Source organism: Budorcas taxicolor, chromosome 4 (assembly GCF_023091745.1).
Source record: "Budorcas taxicolor isolate Tak-1 chromosome 4, Takin1.1, whole genome shotgun sequence".
In the NCBI taxonomy this organism is placed as follows: domain Eukaryota; kingdom Metazoa; phylum Chordata; class Mammalia; order Artiodactyla; family Bovidae; genus Budorcas; species Budorcas taxicolor.
The window spans coordinates 82,643,280-82,666,264 of NC_068913.1; the positions used below are offsets into that span (position 1 = coordinate 82,643,280).

The 22,985-nt window shown below is 41.2% G+C and overlaps 1 protein-coding gene across 3 annotated transcripts in view; it reads right to left on the reverse strand.

Moving 5' to 3' along the window:
• SUGCT (succinyl-CoA:glutarate-CoA transferase) overlaps window positions 1-22,985 on the reverse strand; it is a 762,227-nt gene that overhangs the window by 592,963 nt on the left and 146,279 nt on the right. For all 3 annotated transcript variants that reach the window (XM_052638793.1, XM_052638791.1, XM_052638792.1), the window contains one exon: window positions 21,482-21,577. In XM_052638793.1, coding sequence (XP_052494753.1) covers window positions 21,482-21,577 — 96 coding nt within the window. The remainder of the gene's footprint in view (window positions 1-21,481; window positions 21,578-22,985) is intronic.

The following is a 22,985-nucleotide window of genomic DNA, read 5'->3' on the forward strand; positions in this document are numbered from 1 at the left end:
GCCTAACCCTGTTCAGCTGGTCTTCAGTGGGAAAACAGGGATGAATCTCAAGAGGTCTGAGAAGCTCCCAAAATTATAGGCAAAATTATGCATGTATATGGGTACATGGACTTTTCTAAGAAAGGATTCCAAGCTTTCATCAGCCTCTCAAAGTAAGTATGAGCCAAAAAAAAGAAAGAAAAAAAAAATACTTCAGAGCCACTAGTCTGTAGTGTCCCTAAATTTAATCTTATTAGTGAGCATGAATTTCTCATCCACAGAGAATTTATTTGTCCAGAATCTGTTTATACATTTTCATTTACTGTTTTTATTATATTCATTCTGTTTTCATCATTTTTATATGTAAAATGTTATAATCTCAACAGCTCATCCATCCTTAAGATTTCTCTGTGTGTGTGCAGTCGCTCAGTCATGTCTGACTCTATGCGACTTTATAGACTGTAGCCCACCAGGCTCCTCTGTTCATGGGATTCTCCAGGCAAGAATACTGGAATGAGTTGCCATGCCCTCCCCCAGGGGATCTTCCCAACCCAGGGATCGAATCCAGGTCTCCCATGTGGCAGGCAGATTCTTTACCATCTGAGCTACCAGGGAAGCTTCCTAATGTTGTGATACCAGTTTTCACTAGCGTCTACATTTTATCTTTCTATTAAGCCTATGAAAAGAAAAAGGAATTGGGATCCTTGCATGCATGCAAAGTTGCTTCAAACATGTCCAACTCTTCACGACCCTATGGACTGTAACCTGCCAGGCTCCTCTGTCCATCAGATTCTACAGACAAACTACTGAAGTGGGTTGCCGTGCCCTCCTCCACGGGATCTTTCCAACCCAGGGGCAGGTGGGTTCTTTACCACTAGTGCCACCTGCGAAGCCCTAGAGTTTACATGCATTTAAATACTTGGGGCTTTGTTTTTTTATAAAGACTGTCAATTTTCTGTGTATACAGATGGAGAATTTTGCCATCCACACCTTCACCCAGTACTCCACAGAATCCCCTTCTCATTTTCCTCCTCCTTCCACTCACCACCACAGTCACCCTCCCAGTCTGTGTCAGACTGGGTCTCATGCTTCCTCGGCACTTATCAACTTTCTCCCAATTTTTCGGTTAAACCGTAAACTGCCGCTTAACAGATTCACTACACACAGAGCTCATTTTCTGGCCCCCCACATTAACACAACACCTCAATGCACCATTATATTTGCTGAACAAACCTCAGATTATTTGACAATCTACACAGTAACACCATTATAAGTTTTGTTCCCTAACCACCCTCCCCTCCGCCAGCTTCTTTGAACTGGGACTGACCTTACTGATTTGACTCCTTACAATGGAAACAAGAATTACATGGTAAGGAAAAAAACAATCCATACCCCTTTTAAGGTTTTTTTGGAGAGGCTTTCAAACAATTATCAAATATATATATATAAACTGTGTAAAAACAAAAAATAATTCCAATGCAGACTCCAATAGTCTAGCAAAAAAAAAAAATTGTTTAATACGTTATATCCTCTTCCACTTGAGGCAACACACTAATACAATTGCTATTACACCAAAATCCCCATTGTTCTTCATCAACAGAATATTGTCATGTCAAACCATAAAGTTACTTATATTGGAATTGCAAAGATTCCTACAAGGGTGCTTTCAGGATAAAAGATCTCTTCAAACTTCACAGTAGCTTTCTGATGCTGCTGCTAACTAGGTGATGTTCCAGGGACCCCTGAGATAGAAGTTACAGCTATTCAAAGCCTAGAGGTCCTCTCCGAATCAAAAAGGTCATTCCAAAGCAGTAAAGATTGTAAAGAGCAGGCGATCCAGAACTTACATTGCAAAAATTCATTTCAGATTTCAGTTTTGCATCTCCAAGTTTGTTTCTCTTGAGAAATAGGTGAATAGGACCCTGGGCCAGCCTTTGGATATGGCTGTACCAAACACACTAACCGTGCTAACTAGTCTCCATTCTGCTGAACTTGATCACCACTGTATGACTCTGAGGGGAATTTCCCCTGAGGATTTCAGTGTGGGTTGTAAAGAGAACTTCTCTCCTTAGTGCAATGCTAGGATAAAGGATCAATAGTCTCCCTACCACTGGGCATTGAACTGATTTGCTCACTGGCCACCCATCTACACACACACACACTCGCCAGGTAGAGGGAAATGACAGCTCCTTGACTTGGAGCTGTCCTCTGGTGGAGGGAAAGTGTAGGAACAGGGCTCCTGCCACGGTTGGTGGACTGTATTTTAACAACTGAAAGATGAGGACAAGAGCTAGAGGAGTAGGAATAATAACTGGGATAATATACACCTACGGTGTATGTTCTGCTGAACACACGCATGTCTGATTCTAGGCTACATACTTTATCTATGCTGTCTGCTTAAATCATTACCACCACCCATGAGGCAGCTAAGATTACAAATGAAGAAACTGAGGCTTGGTGAAATGAAGCAATTTGCCCAAGGTCTGTCTGAATCCAAGGCCCATGCTTTTAAATAATATATCAAAAACATGCTGCTATCTCTGGTAGCATCTGCAACTTTAGCAGCAACAGTTAAAAAGGAAATTTAACAGTGATGGGGATGGTGGTGTAAAATCCTATCAACTGCAGAAGTAGAAATTTAGACCCTGGCTAGGGATGGAAAATGAGCCTTTTAGGCTCGTTTTCCATAATTTAGATATCATTTTTAAAAATGAAACTGATTCTTGGTAACATTCTTTAAAAAGTTAATTCTGCACCAGGTCATCAGGAATCACGTAATAGTAAAACATTGCAAAAGGACTCTAAAGAGTCAAAGTAAATACCATGGCCACCTTAATTATTTTGAACAAAAGGAAGTTATATTTAAGCTAAAACCATGTTGTTTTCACATCAATGTTTGCTAGGCTGAAATCAGATTAAACATTTTTTTTTTACTCATTTACTGATATTATAGATTACAAATGCCTCTCCCACACACCAAGAAGAGGAAGTACACACAAAAACACAAAACACACCCAAGTCCACACAAACACACACACACACACATACACACACCTGCTACTCTACTACTTGTCTGCTACCCTTGTTAACTGAAACAGATAAAACACACACACACACACATCAGACTCAAAGGGAGAAGAATTTTGCAAGGGTTGATTTATTTCAAGAAGTAACTTTTCTCAAACTGGGCATCCAGCAGAAAATTGGATCCTCTAAAGCGTAGTCCTTAGCCCTTTCACCCCTCATTCCTAATATTCAGACCTAACCAGCTGTTAACAGGACCTGTCCTAGGGGCCTCATATGTCTCTGAAAGTACAGCATCTCCCTCTGGATCTTACTATACCTGTAAATGGCCTTTATATTCATTTTCATGACTGAAACTAACTAACACCCTTCAAGATTACACTTGGGACACTTCTTTCTAAGCAGAAGTAGATTTCTTTGTAAAACCACCTCTGAGATATCCCCAAGAATTCAGAAAGGTCTGCCCTTCCTCCAACAATCACACAGAGGGGGATGATAATTTCAGAATACAGCCTTGCTTTTTTTCTGCTCTCAATCATTTCTACAGAGATCAAACCTGTCCATTTAGTCTGTGTCGCTGTTTTGAGCAGGCCAAGATGCTGTTCTCTAAGTGAACCAGTCAGTCAGAGAAACTAGCAGCATAGGCTATGCTAAGGTTATATAATGACAGAGCTCACCCAAGCAACAGGAGGCTTAAAGGAGGGGAAAATGGAAGGCACAAGTACTAACTCCACAAAATGAAAATCATTCCTAGGACTCTCTCTCCAGGACTGTGAACCACCAAGAAGAGTAGTTTTACCTTACATAATCAACATGTGTATCAGTAGCTCTATGGATGGGGAGGAAATCACCTAATAACATGTTCATATTCACAGATTCTTCCAAGTTCCCACTTTGCGGGGCCGGTGTTGTTGGGGCCGGGGGCGGGGGCGGGGGCGGAGGGGGGGTGGCCTTCCTATTACCAGGTTACAAGAATGACATCTAGTGGACTCATAGTGCAATGACCAAAAGAATTTCTCATACACTTGAGAGCTGACTTCTTAAAATCTAACATGAAAATACATCACCTGGAGATCTTGTTAAAGCTCAGATTCTAGTTCAGTAGAATAAACAAGAATCTAACATTTCTAACAAGCTTCCATGTAATTCTGATGCCACTGCTCCATGAAGTGACAAAGACCTGGCATTTCACACCTGCTTTCACACTCAAGAAAGAGAAGAGGCAAGACACACCTGAAAATAATTTCCCAGTTAAAATTAGGAGAATGAAGACTAGGATTGACATATATACGCTAATATGTACAAAGTGGACTTCCCAAATGAATCAATGGATAAAGAATCCACCTACGGTGCAGGAGACATAGGAGATTCAGGTTCAATCCCTGGGTCGGGAAGATCCCCTGGAGGAGGGCATGGCAACCCACTCCAGTATTCTTGCCTGGAGAATCTCATGGGTAGAGGAGCCTGGCATGCTGCAGTGCACATGGTCGCAAAGAGTCAGACACAACTGAAGTGACTGAGCACAAGCATGTATCAAATAGAAAACCAATAAGGACCTGCTGCATATAGCACAGGGGATTTTACCCAGCGCTCTGTAAAGGCCGATATGGGAAAAGAATCTAAAAAAGGGTGGATACGTGTGTATGTGTAACTGATTTACTTTACTGTATACCTAAAACTAACACAACATAAATCAACTATACCCCGATAAAAAACATTTTTAATAATAATAAAATAAAATTAGGTCAAATGAATTATTAACATGATTTCTGAAAAACCTAAGATCATGGCGTCTGGTCCCATCACTTCATGGGAAATAGATGGGGAAACAGTGGAAACAGTGTCAGACTTTACTTTTTGGACTCCAAAATCAGTGCAGATGGTGACTGCAGCCATGAAATTAAAAGACGCTTACTCCTTGGAAGGAAAGTTATGACCAACCTAGATAGCATATTGAAAAGCAGAAACATTACTTTGCCAACAAAGGTCCATCTAGTCAAGGCTATGATTTTTCCAGTGGTCATGTATAGATGTGAGAGTTGGACTGTGAAGAAAGCTGAGTGCCGAAGAATTGATGCTTTTGAACTGTGGTGTTGGAGAAGACTCTTTAGAGTCCCTTGGACTGCAAGGAGATCCAACCAGTCCATTCTGAAAGAGATCAGTCCTGGGTGTTCATTGGAAGGACTGATGCTAAAGCTGAAAGTCCAATACTTTGGCCACCTCATGTGAAGAGTTGACTCATTGGAAAAGACCATGATGCTGGGAGGGATTGGGGGCAGGAGGAGAAGGGGACGACAGAGGATGAGATGGCTGGATGGCATCACTGACTCGATGGACAGGAGTTTGCATAAACTCCGGGAGTTGGTGATGGACAGGGAGGCCTGGCGTGCTGCAATTCATGGGGTCGCAAAGAGTCGGACACAACTGAGTGACTGAACTGAACTGAACTGAACTGAGCCCCACTCAGCTTGCACACATAGCAACTCCTCTGTCTGAGCACATTCCCTGCAGCAAAACCCCTTCCCCTAAATGCCAGAAACAGAACTAGGAGGGGAGAGACCATACTTCACAGCCACATTTATATATGTGGACATGATGTGCTCGAGTCTCCAACATACATATGTTAACTTCAGAACTTAACATCATATAGCTTTTCTTTCATTGTATCCTTTTGGGCCCAATACTGAGTTATATTATAAGAGTAATTTGTACCACATCAGAACACAGTTCTTTCCCCCCAGGTAAACTGCACCTGAGCAGGGAGCCATCAGGATATTGTATCAGTGCTAAGCACACCTACTCAGGATTTCAACAGCATTTGCCCTGGACATCCCCAGGTCCAACTGTTTCTGGAATCCAGTCTCACATGATTAACCTGAGCCAAAGAGCCTTGCTTTTCAGTCACTAAGTCGTGTCCGACTCCTTGTGACCCCATGGACTGCAGCCCACCAGGCTTCTCTGTCCTTCACTCTCTCCTGGAGTTTGCTCAAACTCATGCCCATTGAGTCGGTGATGCTATCTAACCATCTCATTCTCTGTCATCCCCTTCTCCTCTTGCCCTCAATCTTTCCCAGCACCAGGCTCTTTTCCAATGAGTCAGCTGTTCACATCAGGTGGCCAAATTATTACAGCTTCAGCATCAGTCCTTCCAATGAAAATTCAGGGTTGGTTTCCTTTAGGACTGACTGGTTTGATCTCCTTACTGTCCAAGGGTATCTCAAGAGTCTTCTCCAGCACCACAACTTGAAAGCAAAGAGCCTTGACCTCTGCACAGAGATACCGGGCTAGACTCAGCTGGGAGGTAACGTGTGTGCTCCTCCACAGAGGGGCTCTGCGAGGCCTCATACAAACTCCTGCCAAAACCTCCATCTCAGCTGGATTAGACCCTTTACTGATTCTAGGAACCACCAACAAGAAGGAAACACACACAGAGATGTGTAAAAAACACACTTTTTGGTCCTGTGGGACCTTCAGTACAGGTCGCTTGTTCTATAACAAATAATCATTGTTAAGTGATGGACCCTGTTTTCCAAATAAACAAAAAGTGGAGCTGCTCTGATTGAAATGGGGTTGGAGCACTTGCATATCTGCCTATCTGGCTTCTGCCCCACCCCATGCTCCTTCTCTCCTCCCCATGTTCACTTCTTCCCACCCCAATTCCTGCCAAAGCCTCCAAAACTCACAGAAATACCACTTGGAAACCAGAAACTACAAGCCTCACAATAGCTAAGGCCATCTCAAGCTCCTCTACTGCTCAAGGACAGTACTGTTCCCATGACATAGATGGAGCAGGAGATGGCTGTTCCACTATAACTTGATTTTAAATCTACTACAGATTTAGCATAGGCAATCAGAGGATTTCTTCAAAAGATGTACAACCTGATTTCCCAAATGAAATTTGCTATTAAGGCATAATTAAGGATCCTGGTAAGGAGTAAACAACAGAATTATTGATACCTCTTCAATCGCTCTTGGCAGTCCTAAAGGGGAAATTATGTAGAAGAAAATGTCACATAATTCTTTCTCAAAAGTTGGATGAAGACAATGAAACTACACATGTCAGTTGAAGTAAGTAGCATCACATCATCTGCCTATATATCAGCTAGAGAAGGAAATGGCAACCCACTCCAGAGTGCTTGCCTGGAAAATCCCATGGACAGAGGGGCCTGGCAGGCTATAGTCCATAGGGTCACAAAAGTCGGACATGACTTAGTGACTAAACCACCTACCTTGGTTTGAATCCCAGCTACACACTTACATGTGACCTCAGGCAAGTTACCTAACCTCTCAAGCCTCAGTTTCCTCATCTGACAGTGAGGATGGTAGCTATATTTAATCCACAGTGCTGCTGTGAGGATAGAAGTAATATATATAAAGTACTGATACTTAATAACAGACACAGCAATCATTTAATAAATGTTACTGATGGTGATGATACTGATTATTATAATACAATATTATTTAGTCAATAATATTATTACTTAGCTGAATATTCAAAGTGGCATTTGATTATTTATAATCATTTTAGCCAAATTTGATAAGCATAAGACAACATATAGTCCCATCAATTTGCACATATAGTGAGAAGAATATTGAGAATGCAAGAGAAACTGGTAAGATCCTAAATGAATTTCAGATTTATTCCTTGTGAATCAATGCCTTTCCTTGTGCCTCTTTTTACTTTTATTGTTGTTGTTCAGTCATTAAGTTGTGTCCTACTCTTTGTGACCGCATGGACTGCAGCATGCCAGGTTCCTCTGTACTCCACTGTCTCCTGTGGTTTGCTCAAATTCATGTCCATTGAGTCAGTAATGCTATCTCACCATCTCATCCTCTGCTGCCCTCTTCTTCCTTTGTCTTCAATCTTTCCCAACATCAGGGTCTTTTCCAATGAGTCAGCTCTCCACATCAGGTAGCCAAAGTATCAGAGCTTCAGCTTCAGCATCAGTCCTTCCAATGAATATTCAGGGTTGATTTCCTTTAGGATTGACTGGTTTGATCTTATTGCAATCCGAGGGACTCTCAAGAGTCTTCTCCAGCACCACAATTCAAAAGCGTTAACTCTTCAATGCTCAGCCTTCTTTATGGTCCAACTTTATATTTTACCTCTTAGTGAAATGTATTAAAGAGACCATATTTATCAGTTACAGGCAATACTGATTTTTTTAAATGACAATAGTTTTTGAACAGTCAAATATATGTTTATTATTTGTACAACATGCTCTCCTTAAACATATTACCTAATTTATTAATCTTTTAAATTTAGGTATTTTATTTTAAATCAGAGAAAGCTGAAGATTTTCTAAGGAGAAGCTGAAAGGGTGGCAGCCATCTTGCCAGTAGCTGAAATGTCTGCCCTAATTTTATCTGCCTGTTGGACTGCCCAGTTACTTATGCTCTTAAGACTGTGGCAGAATCCTAGCCAAGTGGTTTCAAAGTAACCAAGATCTTCAAATAAATGATTTTGTTTTGTTTTAAGAAGAATCTCAGATTCATAAGGATTAAGACAAAAATAAACTTTAAAGCAAATAATCAAAAGCTGCCTGGAGAAAAACTTTAGAACAAAAGGGATAGGGGAAATTCAGACAATTCATGCCTTAAATTAAAAAAAAAAAAGTTCGAATATTCTAACTTGTCAGTGCTAAGTTCCAAAAGTTTGCAGAAACCTCTGAAATATAACCTATTTGCCATCACTTACACCTTTGTTCCCAATAAAAAATCTTCAGGCATTTTTTACTGGGTAGAGATTATCAAAGTTCACTGTAATCTTAAGGTTACATGAAACAAATGTTCAGAAAATTCTGTCATTCTCTCACTTTTTAAAACAGAAGGAGAAATCTCCACAATTTTTGGTTCTCAAAGAGGTAGGTATGTATCTTTTATAGAAATAGGCTCCCTTGTGGGCTCCTCAGAGATTACTTTTGAAAATCATTTTTGTCATGTTTAATTTCATAAAGTATGCTGCTGCTACTGCTGCTGCTGCTGCTAAATTGCTTCAGTCATGTCCCACTTTGTGAGACCCCATAGACGGCAGTTCACCAGGCTCCCTTGTCCCTGGGGTTCTCCAGGCAAGAACACTGGAGTGGGTTGCCATTTCCTTCTCCAACGCATGAAAGTGAAAAGTGAAAGTCAAGTCGCTCAGTCGTGTCCTACTCTTAGTGACCCCATGGACTGCAGCCTACCAGGCTCCTCCGTCCATGGGATTTTCTAGGCAAGAGTACTGGAATGGCTTGCCACTGCCTTCTCCATCATTAAGTATGAATTTATAGTAAATCTTAATTAACTAAACACTTCAGTAAACTAGAAGCCCTATTCCCTTCGACATTTGAGTGGTGGTGCAATCTATGATTCTCTTCAAACTGCCTTTCTTTCAATAATGCTACATTTGGACAATGGCTCAATACCACAATTTTTAAAAAAGGTCTGAGGATAGGTTTTTTTTAAACAGAAAAGTACCACAGAACATCGTCCTCCTTTTTGTTTTCAAAAGAAAAGAAAAAGAAGAAGAAATAAAAGTGGAAATTGAATTAAGAAAGAAAATAAGCTATGTATGTTTATTTACTCTGCCCCTAAGCTGTCATGGGTCATATTCATAGGGAACTATTTCACAGTTTCCTAGAATCTGTTTTTAAAAGGTATAATTATCATTTCACCGACAGAAATAGTAACAGACCACCTTTCATCAAACACTTATTACAGTCAAGTACTACACGAAACTCTGAGCATGCAGTATATCTCATTTAAATGCATCAATGAAAATGGAACCAACTATCACCATCACCATTTTTTGCATAGGAGCACCTAACACCAGGGATAGAAAAGACTTGTCCAAGATTTCACACCATTAAGTGGCAAAGCCAAGTGAGGAGCCCATGTCTGTCTGACTCCAAAGCTCAAATCCTCTCAGCTGCACTTGCTATATTGCCTCTGAGTTCTTTGAAATCAAGTGCCTGGTTCTTCCTTATTTGGAAGGCTTCCTGAACTATTAATAAAACAGCATCTATTCCATAGGGGGCTCAAGAAACTATGGTTTATTTATCAGGAGTCATTTGAAAGTATGAATGAAAACTCAGTAGATGGGAGCCTACAACTGGCACACAGTTCAGAGATGCCCAGCCTACAACTGGCACATAGTTCAGAGATGCCCAGCCTACAACTGGCACATAGCTCAGAGGCACATGGCTCAGAATTCAAATATCCTTCTATAGCCAGGTCACTAATTAGGTGTGAGACCCTCTAAACTTATAATAAACAGGGTGTTTGTCAAAGAGGGGCTTCACAGATGGCTGAAGTGGTAAAGAATCCGCCTGCGACTGAGGCTGAACCTGAGACGTGGGTTCAACCCCTGGGTCAGTCAGGAAGATCCCCTAGGGAAGGAAACGGCAACCCACTCCAGTATTCTTGCCTGGAATATTCCATGGACAGAGGAGCCTGGTGGGCTATAGTCCATGGGGTCACAAAGAGTCAGACATGACTGAGCATGTTCACACACACCTTGTGAAAGAGAAACAGCTCAGAAGAATTCTATTTGCAGAAGAACCTAAGACAGGTAGCCACACTGTGAGGAGCATGAAAAGAACCACAGTTTGATTACAGTGAGAAAGGAAACAAGTTTTGAAAACTGAAAATCATACTTCCAACCCAGGCCCTTTGACTTTCCCAGCTACAGCATTATCTCTCTAAATGTCCATTTCATCCATGTAAAATGAGAAAGAAAAAAAATACATATATATATCCCAGTTACATGGTATGTGTTCAGTGAAAGCCAGCATGATTATTATTACTGTCATTATCAATCTATTAATTTAATAAGATACACATTACAATCATATGCTTGCTTCAATTATACTTTCAGACTTCAGTGAATGAATGTTTTAGTGCAACTATGGTACAAAAACAATTCATACAAGAAGAAACAAATGTGTGTCATTCACATTTTGGCTTTTTTAAAACTCTTAAACATGGGTTAAAAAAAAAAAAAAAGATTCCCAAGGTTACCTAATCTGCTACGATTTAACATCATTCTGACGTTTTTCTAAGGAATGAAAGTAAAGTGCTGCATCTCTTCAAACTTGGAATTTACTGCCTAAGTTTCTGCTTATGCCAAATTAAATATACAGTATAATGTCCCTACCAGAAATAACAGCACTGCTTCTTGATCTACTCCTTGTGAGTGAGCTCATACAGAAGAAAGGGAGACATGATTTTATTTAACTATCTGAATAACTGTTTTCTTCACTCTCATGAATTGGAAGTCTTGGGGGCTATATTTAAAAGAAATCACCATGTGAATTAACAAGCCATTTAAAGGAAAAATTCTCTTTGAAGGCCCTACACTTGATACATTCAGGATAAAGCATAAGACTATTCTTATGAATGAACGATCCAGAAAGTCGGCTTCCCCTAGCTAGTCCACAGCACCCAGACTCCTGAGGTTTCAGGGTGCTGTAAGATCTCTTTACCTGTGAGGCACAAATAGCACTATGCAACACAAGGTGCAGTGCTTCCTTCCAGTGGACACCACCCACCACTGTGGAAGAGCTGTGTGATATAATTAAGAGAATGAAGAAACAGGACAGAAAATGGAGTAAGACATGCCCTGGAGTTCGGGATTAAGGTTTAGGTGAAGGCAGTGTCCAAGGCTAGGTTTTTTTTTTAAGGTAAAAGATGGAAACTGATGGATAACACAGGGGACAGAAGATTTCAAGAGCACAAGCAATGCCTTTTAGTTCAGTTCAGTTCAGTTGCTCAGTCCTGTCTGACTCTATGCAATGCCATGAATCACAGCACCCCAGGCCTCCCTGTCCATCACCAACTCCCAGCGTTTACGCAAACTCCTCTCCATTGAGTCAGTGATGCCATCCAGCAATCTCATCCTCTGTCGTCCCCTTCTCCTCCTGCCCCCAATCCCTCCCAACATCAGGGTCTTTTCCAAAGACTCAATTCTTCACTTGTGGTAGCCAAAGAATTGAAGTTTCAGCTTTAGCATCAGTCCTTCCAACGAATAACCAGGACTGATCTCCTTTAGAATGGACTGATTGGATCTCCTTGCAGTCCAACGGACTCTCAAGAGTCTTCTCCAATACCACAGTTCAAAAGCATCCATTCCTCTGGACTCAGCTTTCTTCACAGTCCAACTTTCACATCCATACATGACCACTAGAAAAACTACAGCCTTAACTAGACGGAACTTTGTTGACAAAGTAACGCCTCTGCTTTTTAACATGCTATCTAGGTGGGTCATTAATTTCCTTCCAAGAAGTAAGCGTCTCTTAAATTCCTGGCTGCAATCACAATCTGCAGTGATTTTGGAGCCCAAAAAATAAAGTCTGACACTGTTTCCACTGTTTCCCCATCTATTTCCCATGAAGTGATAGGACCAGATGCCATGATCTTCGTTTTCTGAATGTTGAGCTGTAAGCCAACTTTTTCACTCTTCTCTCTCACTTTCATCAAGAGGCTTTTTAGTTCCTCTTCACTTTCTGCCATAAAGGTGGTGTCATCTGCATATCTGAGGTTATTGATATTTCTCCCGGCATCTTGATTCCAGCTTGTGCTTCTTCCAGCCCAGTGTTTCTCATGATGTACTCTGCATAGAAGTTAAATAAGCAGGGTGACAACATACAGCCTTCTCGTACTCCTTTTCCTATTTGGAACCAGTCCGTTGTTCCATTACCAGTTCTAACTGTTGCTTCCTGATCTGCATATAGGTTTCTCAAGAGGCAGGTCAGGTGGTCTGGTATTCCCATCTCTTTCAGAATTTTCCAGAGTTTATTGTGATCCACACAGTCAAAGGCTTTGGCATACTCAATAAAGCAGAAATAGATGTTTTTCTGGAACTCTCTTGCTTTTTCCATGATCCAGCGGATGTTGGCAATTTGATCTCTGGTTCCTCTGCCTTTTCTAAAACCAGCTTGAACATCTGGAAGTTCATGGTTCATGTATTGCTAAAGCCTGGCTTGGAGAATTTTGAGCATTACTTTACTAGCATGTGAGATGAGTGCAATTGTGAGGTAGTTTGAGCATTCTTTGGCATTGCCTTTCTTTGGGATTGGAATGAAAACTGACCTTTTCCAGTCCTGTGGCCAAGGCTGAGTTTTCCAAATTTGCTGGGATATTGACTGCAGCACTTTCACAGCATCATCTTTCAGGATTTGAAATAGCTCAACTGGCACTCCATTACCTCCACCAGCCTTGTTTGTAGTGATGCTTTCTAAGGCTCACTTGACTTCACATTCCAGGATGTCTGGCTCTAGGTGAGTGATCACACCATCGTGATTATCTGGGTCGTGAAGATCTTTTTTATACAGTTCTTCTGTGTATTCTTGCCACCTCTTCTTAATATCTTCTGCTTCTGTTAGGTCCATACCATTTCTGTCCTTTATTGAGCCCATCTTTGCATGAAATGTTCCCTTGGTATCTCTAATTTTCTTGAAGAGATCTCTAGTCTTTACCATGCTGTTGTTTTCCTCTGTTTCTTTGCATTGATTGCTGAGAAAGGCTTTCTTATCTCTTCTTGCTATTCTTTGGAACTCTGCATTCAGATGCTTATATCTTTCCTTTCTCCTTTGCTTTTCCCTTAGAGGATCTACTCCATGTTCAAGGTCAAGAGGGGCGGTGGTGAGGAGATACCCCTCATCCAAGGTAAGGAGCAGCAGCTGTGCTTTGCTGGAGCAGCCATGAAGGGATATCCCACGTCCAAGGTAAGAGAAACCCAAGTAAGATGGTAAGTGTTGCGAGAGGGCATCAGATGGCAGACACACTGAAACCATAATCACAGAAAACTAGTCAATCTAACCACATGGACCACAGCCTGCTCTAACTCAATGAAACTAAGTCATTCCCTGTGGGGCCACCCAAGATGGGTGAGTCATGGTGAAGAAGCCTGACAGAATGTGGTCCACTGGAGAAGGGAATGTCAAACCACTTCAGTATGCCTTGAGAACCCCATGAACAGTATGAAAAGGCAAAATGATAGGATATTGAAAGAGGAACTCCCAAGGTCAGTAGGTGCCCAATAAGCTACTGGAGATCAGTGGAGAAATAACTCCAGAAAGAATGAAGGGATAGAGCCAAAGCAAAAACAATACCCAGCTGTGGATGTGACTGGTGATAGAAGCAAGGTCCAATATTGTAAAGAGCAATACTGCATAGGAACCTGGAATGTTAGGTCCATGAATCAAGGCAAATTGGAAGTGGTCAAACAGGAGATGGCAAGAGTGAACGTCGACATTCTAGGAATCGGCAAACTAAAATTGCTGGAATGGGTGAATTTAACTCAGATGACCATTACATACTGTGGGCAGGAATCCCTTAGAAGAAATGAGGTAGCCATAATGCAACGAAAGAGTTCAAAAATGCAGTGAAAGAAAGTGAAAGTGAAGTCGCTCAGTTGTGTCCGACTCTTTGTGACCCCATGGACTGTAGCCTACCAGGCTCCTCCCTCCATGGGATTCTCCAGGCAAGAGTACTGGTGTGGGTTGCCATTCCTTCTCTAGGGGATCTTCCCAACCCAGGGATCGAACCCCAGTCTCCTGCATTCCAGGCAAATGCTTTAACTTCTGAGCCACCAGGGAAGCCCAATCAAGATGCAATCTCAAAAACAATAGAATGATCTCTGTTCGTTTCCAAGACAAACCATTCAATATCACAGTAAACCAAGCCTATTCCTCAACCAGTAATGCTGAAGAAGCTGAAGTTGAATGGTTCTATGAAGACCTATAAGACCTTTTAGAACTAACACCCAAAGAAGATGTCCTTTTTATTATAGGGGACTGGAATGCAAAAGTAGGAAGTAAAGAAACACCTGGGGTAACAGACAAATTTGGCCTTGGAATACGGAATGCAGCAGGGCAAAAGCTAATAGAGTTTTGCCAAGAGGGTGTTTGCCAAACACCCTCTTCCAACAACACAATAGAAGACTCTACACATGGACATCACAAGATGGTCAACACCAAAATCAGATTGATTATATTCTTTGCAGCCAAAGATGGAGAAGCTCTATACAGTGAGCAAAAACAAGATCGGGCGCTGACTGTGGCTCAGATCATAAACTCCTTATTGCCAAACTCAGACTTAAATTGAAGTAACTAGGGAAAACCACTAGACCATTCAGGTATAACCTAAATCAACTCCCTTATGATTATACAGTGAAAGTGAGATAGATTTAAGGGACTAGATCTGATAGATAGAGTGCCTGATGAACTATGGACTGAGGTTCCTGACATTGTACAGGAGACAGGGATCAAGACCATTCCCATGGAAAAGAAATGAAAAAAGACAAAATGGTTGTCTAAGGAGGCCTTACAAATAGCTGTGAAAAGAAGAAAAGTGAAGAGCAAAGGAGAAAAAGAAAGATATAAGCATCTGAATGCAGAGTTCCAAAGAATAGCAAGAAGAGATAAGAAAGCCTTTCTCAGCAATCAATGCAAAGAAACAGAGGAAAACAACAGCATGGGAAAGACTAGAGATCTCTTCAAGAAAATTAGAGATACCAAGGGAACATTTCATGCAAAGATGGGCTCAATAAAGGACAGAAATGGTATGGACCTAACAGAAGCAGAAGATATTAAGAAGAGGTGGCAAGAATACACAGAAGAACTATATAAAAAAGATCTTCACGACCCAGATAATCACGATGGTGTGATCACTCACCTAGAGCCAGACATCCTGGAATGTGAAGTCAAGTGAGCCTTAGAAAGCATCACTACAAACAAAGCTGGTGGAGGTAATGGAATGCCAGTTGAGCTATTTCAAATCCTGAAAGATGATGCTGTGAAAGTGCTGCAGTCAATATCCCAGCAAATTTGGAAAACTCAGCCTTGGCCACAGGACTGGAAAAGGTCAGTTTTCATTCCAATCCCAAAGAAAGGCAATGCCAAAGAATGCTCAAACTACCTCACAATTGCACTCATCTCACATGCTAGTAAAGTAATGCTCAAAATTCTCCAAGCCAGGCTTTAGCAATACATGAACCATGAACTTCCAGATGTTCAAGCTGGTTTTAGAAAAGGCAGAGGAACCAGAGATCAAATTGCCAACATCCGCTGGATCATGGAAAAAGCAAGAGAGTTCCAGAAAAACATCTATTTCTGCTTTATTGAGTATGCCAAAGCCTTTGACTGTGTGGATCACAATAAACTCTGGAAAATTCTGAAAGAGATGGGAATACCAGACCACCTGACCTGCCTCTTGAGAAACCTATATGCAGATCAGGAAGCAACAGTTAGAACTGGTAATGGAACAACGGACTGGTTCCAAATAGGAAAAGGAGTACGAGAAGGCTGTATGTTGTCACCCTGCTTATTTAACTTCTATGCAGAGTACATCATGAGAAACGCTGGGCTGGAAGAAACACAAGCTGGAATCAAGATGCCGGGAGAAATATCAATAACCTCAGATATGCAGATGACACCACCTTTATGGCAGAAAGTGAAGAGGAACTAAAAAGCCTCTTGATGAAAGTGAGAGAGAAGAGTGAAAAAGTTGGCTTACAGCTCAACATTCAGAAAACGAAGATCATGGCATCTGGTCCCATCACTTCATGGGAAATAGATGGGGAAACAGTGGAAACAGTGTCAGACTTTATTTTTTGGGCTCCAAAATCACTGTATATGGTGACTGCAGCCATGAAATTGAAAGACACTTACTTCTTGGAAGGAAATTAATGACCCACCTAGATAGCATATTCAAAAGCAGAGACATTACTTTGCCAACAAAGGTCTGTCTAGTGAAGGCTATGGTTTTTCCAGTGGTCATGTATGGATGTGAGAGTTGGACTGTGAAGAAAGCTGAGTCCAGAGGAATGGATGCTTTTGAACTGTGGTATTGGAGAAGACTCTTGAGAGTCCCTTGAACTGCAAGGCGATCCAACCAGTACACCCTAAAGGAGATCAGTCCTGGGATTTCTTTGGAAGGAATGATGCTAAAGCTGAAACTCCAGCACTTTAGCCACCTCATGCGAAGAGTTGACTCATTGGAAAAGACTCTGATGCTGGGAGGGACTGGGGACAGGAAGAGAAGGGGACGACAGAGGATGAGATGGCTGGATGGCATCACTGACTCGATGGACATTAGTTTGAGTGAACTCTGGGAGTTGGTGATGGACAGGGAGGTCTAGACGCCTCATGGCGTCATAAAGAGTCGGACACGACTGAGCGACTGAACTGAACTGAACTGAACTCTCTTCTTTTCACAGCTATTTGTAAGGCCTCCTTAGACAACCATTTTGCTTTTTTGCATTTCTTTTCCATGGGGATGGTCTTGATCCCTGTCTCCTGTACTATGTCACGAACCTCAGTCCATAGTTCATCAGGCACTCTGTCTATCTTTATTTCTCACTTCTACTGTATAATTATAAGGGTTTGATTTAGGTCATATGTGAATGGTCTAGTGGTTTTCCCTACTTTCTTCAATTTAAGTCTGAATTTGGCAATAAGGAGTTCATGATCTGAGCCACAGTCAGCTCCCAGTCTTGTTTTTGCTGAATGTTTAGAGCTTCTCTATTTTTGGCTGCAAAGAATATAATCAATCTGATTTCAGTGTTGACCATCTGGTGATATCCATGTGTAGAGTCTTCTACTGTGTTGTTGGAAGAGGGTGTTTGCTATGATCAGTGCATTCTCTTGGCAAAACTCTATTAGTCTTTGCCCTGCTTCATTCCGCATTCCAAGGCCAAATTTGCCTGTTACCCCAGGTGTTTCTTTACTTCCTACTTTTGCATTCCAGTCTGCTATAGTGAAATGGACATCTTTTTTGGGAGATGCTTCCCAATGCCTTTAGAGAGCTAAAAACATGAAAAGGGGGTTCATCCACTGTGATAAGAGGCAATGATGTCTTGAGAACAAAAAGGAAGCAGTTCTCTTCCAATTGCATCAATTTTTAGTGTCATATGGGACAAAGTCTTTGGCTAAGGATGAGGAGCGAAGAGGACAGTTTCAAGAGAGAGGTGTGAAATAGTTACCTCCAAGAGAGATGATAAATATGTAGGTGAATATAGCTAGATTTCTAAGTAAGATGGAGAGATAGCCTTGAATAGAGAGTGAGAACATAACCCGGTAGTTATGTTTTTTCCAGCCATATTCACCACTTCAGCACAGGCACAGAATAGATGGACTGTTACATCCAATTAGCACTGGGATTTGCCAGCAGAATATAAATGAGATGGTGTAGTCATCAAAAATAGGAAGGTCTAGATCTACAATCTTATTATTGTGATGGGCAACATCAACATTGCCTAGAAACAGAATCACCATCTTAACAGGACTTCCAAATGATTCGTGTTCACCTTTAAGAGAGATAAGTGGCTGGGATCCATGCGTATCAACAGGGAAAGATCATTAAGAGCGACAGGAGGCTATGAGAAGCCAGGCTGTTGCTTTGGTTTGCTATGTGGATCCTAGACCACCAAGACTGATAACAGAAGAAATGACTGGGTCAAAGGAAGAGGTGAACAGAGCCATTTGGGAGTCATTGTCCAGGTGATAACAGATGGCCTGGAAGGCTCAGAGTCCTGGTAATGATGGAGGCAAATGTGTACGGAACAACAGAATTCATTCTCGCAGTCTTGTAAGGGAAGGATATTGTGGCTGTGGTCTCATTCTCCAGGTTGGTCTCTTGGGTAGTTTATACTGATCGTGGAGACAACAGCATAGCTGAAAGAACGCATGTAACTCGGTGGGCTCCCTCAAGTCCTGCAGCAGGTAATATGGACTGGGGGAGAGGGAGTCTTCTCGGGAATACAGAAATGGCTCAGTATACTTCTATTAGAGGTGAAAGTCCTAATGGAGATTGTATAATTTTCATCTATAAAAGAACTCCATTTTTCTTCAAAATATTCAGTATAATCTCCTATGCTTTTAGCGTACTTGTGAATGGATCTTCTATAATACTAGAAAGGATAATTATAGTTATTGGAGATGAGTATGGATCATGAGCCCAGAAAACAGAGGAGAACATGCAAACAGAGGCTCCCAGGATATTGAAGAGCCCTGGGAGACAGTTTGGTATACATATGTGCTATTAAATTAAGAGATTATCATGGTAGTCCCTTGGACTGAAAGGAGATCAAACCAGTCAGTCCTAAAGGAAATCAGTCCTGGATGTTCATTGGAAGGACTGATGCTGAAGCTGAAGCTCCAAAACTTTAGCCACCTGACGTGTAGAGCCGATTCATTAGAAAAGACCCTGATGTTGGGAAAGACTGAAGGCAGGAGATGAAGGGAACGACAGAGGATAAGATGGTTGGATGGCATAGTGATTCAGTGCACATGAGTCTGAGCAAGCTCCGGGAGATGGTGAAGAACAAGGAAGTCTGGTGTGCTGCAGTCCATTGGGTCACAAAGAGTCTGACACAACTTAGCGACTCAACAACAACAATCATGGTAGATGGTAGTCATATATCAAAAGAGGAGTGGCCCCATTGATAACTGTGTTGTTGTTTTCTAGTCACTAAGTTGTGTGACTCTTCGTGACCACATGGAGTGTAGCCTGCCAGGCTCCTCTGTCCATGGAATTTTCCAGGTAACAATATTGGAGAAGGTTGCCATCTCCTTCTCCAGAGGATCTTCCCCACCCAGGGACTGAACCTGCATCTCCTGCATTGGCAGGTGGATTCTTTACCACTGAGCCACCTGGGAAGCCTTGTTTAATCTACTCATATTCAACAAAAAGTGAAGTTGCTCAGTTGTGTCCTACTCTTCATGACCCCATGGACTATACAGTCCATGGAATTCTCCAGGCCAGAATACTGGAGTGGGTATCCTTTGCCTTCTCCAGGGGCTCTTCCCAACCCAGGGATCAAACCCAGGTCTCCCACATTGCAGACAGATTCTTTACCAACTGAGCTACCAAGGAAGCCCCATTTTCAACAAGGTGGCAGACAAAAAACAGGGAGGAAAGAGCTCAAGTGGATAATCAACCTAAGGCGTTAAGAACTACATGTATACAAAATAATACACAAATCAAAGAGCATTACTTTTCAAAAATTTCTATTTCATGCATTTGAGGTCCCTGATCCCTCAGATAGGGTTCAACACAAAAGTGAGGGGAATGAAGTGGATGCCTAAACTATTCCTGAGAGCATCAGAATCTTCCATTATAGACTTTCAGCTCAAAACTCAGACAACACAAATGAGATGCAAAGCTGTAATTATTACAGAAAACTGAATCATAATTATCCTGTAATTCACCCATAAAAATATTTCCCAGATCTATTTTAAAAATTGAAAACAGACCAGTTTCTACAAGTATATCAAGGATCCATCTTGGTAGGCTAGTTTCATTCAAGCTAAATTTGCATTTATTCCTTAATCACAGTGCTGAACTCATTCTCCACCAAGAGGAAACATTAATTCTGGGCTTCTGAGGAAAGACTAGTCAATCTTCTCTTATTTCTTATAGATTATAAAGCTGCAATCAACTGATCAAATAAGTACAGTATCCCATTTTATGTGACTGGGACAATTCAAGAAGCAAAAGTACATGTTCTGTCTTCCAAGAATAGAAATACACACACACACACACACACACACACACACACACAGAGTCTTCCATATTTCTTACCTATAATAATAAAAGCCAAGGAATCTAAATTTTTTTTCACCTCAAAGAGAAATAATTGAGAAGCACACCAAAGAACCAGAGCTCTCAGTATAAACACCCAGGAGGGATACAGAGGTGTATATAAAGCATTTTTTAAAGACATTCTAACTTTTAAAATAAGCAAAAAATAGACTATACACCTTAAACTTGAATATGGTGAACACCTCCTTATATGCTGTGATTTGGAATTTTACTAGAAAACCTTGCAACTCAAAGATACTTTGTCCATATGTATCAAAAACTGCAGCCTAAATATCCATCATTTGAAATGAATTACCCTGGTTTCCAACATTGTCCTCTGTTGAAGAGGCTGAACACGAGTTTTTGTTTTTATTTTTGAAAGATCATGGTTTCTTCACATATTCATTCACACTAGCCAAAGTCAAGAATTTCTGAGGACAAGTTTAGACACTTAATAAAGAACAGCAGTTCCTGAACCATCTGCTTTGCTCAAAAACTGAAGATCTGGCACCCGCAAATTTTTGTCTTTCTCCATGCCTGTGAGAATATTACTGTCAGCTGGGGTAGGTAACATTTGGTTTTTAATTGACATGATGAACAGACCAGGCTTTATAAAGTGGCTATAATCAGTGCCTCTTTTTGGTGAAAAACAAAAGCAAACCATCATATGAATCCAAAAGTCACTCACTTTCAGCAAGTTCTTTTGATCCATTTAAGTGTCCTGTTACTAATCTTCTGATGAAGAAATGCGCAAAACACAGAATTTGAAGTGAACAACAGAACCTTGTTAGAGTCAAAGATATATGACAGAATACACTGAAAGTTTTTTGTTTTTTTAAAAGAGGGAATCATTTATTAAACTCATGTCATACAAAACTGCAGATTCTAGTAGCCTGATCCTACATTGTCTTCTTACCTGGTAAGGAACAATACTGCCATGAGCTGTGCCCCACCTTTTTGCTTCCTTTCGGCCAATAAGATAATTAGCAGCTACCTGGGTCAAACACGCCACCTACCAGGAAAAAAAAGAAAAGAAAAGAAAGAAGAAGAAGCTTGTTTATTTCTATTTATAAATAAAAGGTCATAATAGGAACATTCTCATTTGATTTCACTTCATGTCATTGTAAAAGGAAAAAAAACAGAAAGAGAAAACTGTTCTGCTTGGTTACAAAATATGCAGGCAACCACACTTTCATCACACAAAGAGAAACAGAGCAGTATTACATTACCGCGTGAGACTAAGTCCTGAGTAATGGTCAACTGAGAAATCTAAACACAGAAACACCCGCTCCTGAAAAGATCGTCTGAAGGCAGAAACTGACCCAGGGGATGGAACCCTGGTCCAGCCTTCAGCATCAAAGTCATTGCAAAATACATCAGCAACTAGTATATTACTTTCCCCTTCTTCTTTCCATCAAGATGACACACAAAGAGCCTGCATCATCATTGGGCAAATGAACTGATTAGGTGCCACAACCCTCTAAACTTCTCATAACAAGAAAAGAAAATAGTAAACCTCTATTTTGTTAAGTCAGTTCAGTCAAGCTTTCTGTTCCTTTTCCCCAAAGCATTCTTCCTGGCACAGAGGATCAAGATTATTTAACTTTTTAAATTAATTAATTAATCATTCTCAAATAAAAATTACTGGACTTCTTTCAAAATGGCCCTAGGCCCATATCCTCATTATTCTACTTGTTTCAGCTTTCAAGAACTACAGATCTCTTAAAGGGTCATCTAAAACTGTAGGGTCAAACTCTGACTCTTACAGTATTTCATATACAGAAATTGAAAACCTGTAATTATTGAATTCCGTATAAGGATAATGACTTGATTTCTGGTGACCTGCCACAAAGGGCTTATGTTCCAATGATTATCCATGCCTGCAAGGGCCCAGAACTATGGAAAAGAGGTAACCAAATAACAACTTTCCATAGTTTGAAGGAAAAAAAGCTTCTGGCCTCATAGCACCATCATGATATTGCATAGGCTGGCTTTTCTTATTCTATTATCATCAGATGTGATCAGGAATCTACCAAGCCAACAGAAGAAACATCCCATTTGAAGACTGGCTTGTGGAGCAACTCAAGGAATGATTTTTTTCAGGGCTTGGTTCTGCAACCTGTCCTTGCCCTCTACCTGGCTTGGGAGCTGTGTCTCCTACAAGAGTTATAAATGGGGGGCTCAGCCTGGATGCAGAGAAGGCAATGGCACCCCACTCCAGTACTCTTTCCTGGAAAATCCCATGGATGGAGGAGCATGGTAGGCTGTAGTCCATGGGGTCTCGAAGAGTCAGACACAACTGAGGGACTTCACTTTCGCTTTTCACTTTCATGCATTGGAGAAGGACATGGCAACCCACTCCAGTGTTCTTGCCTGGAGAATCCCAGGGATGGGGGAGCCTGGTGGGCTGCCGTCTACAG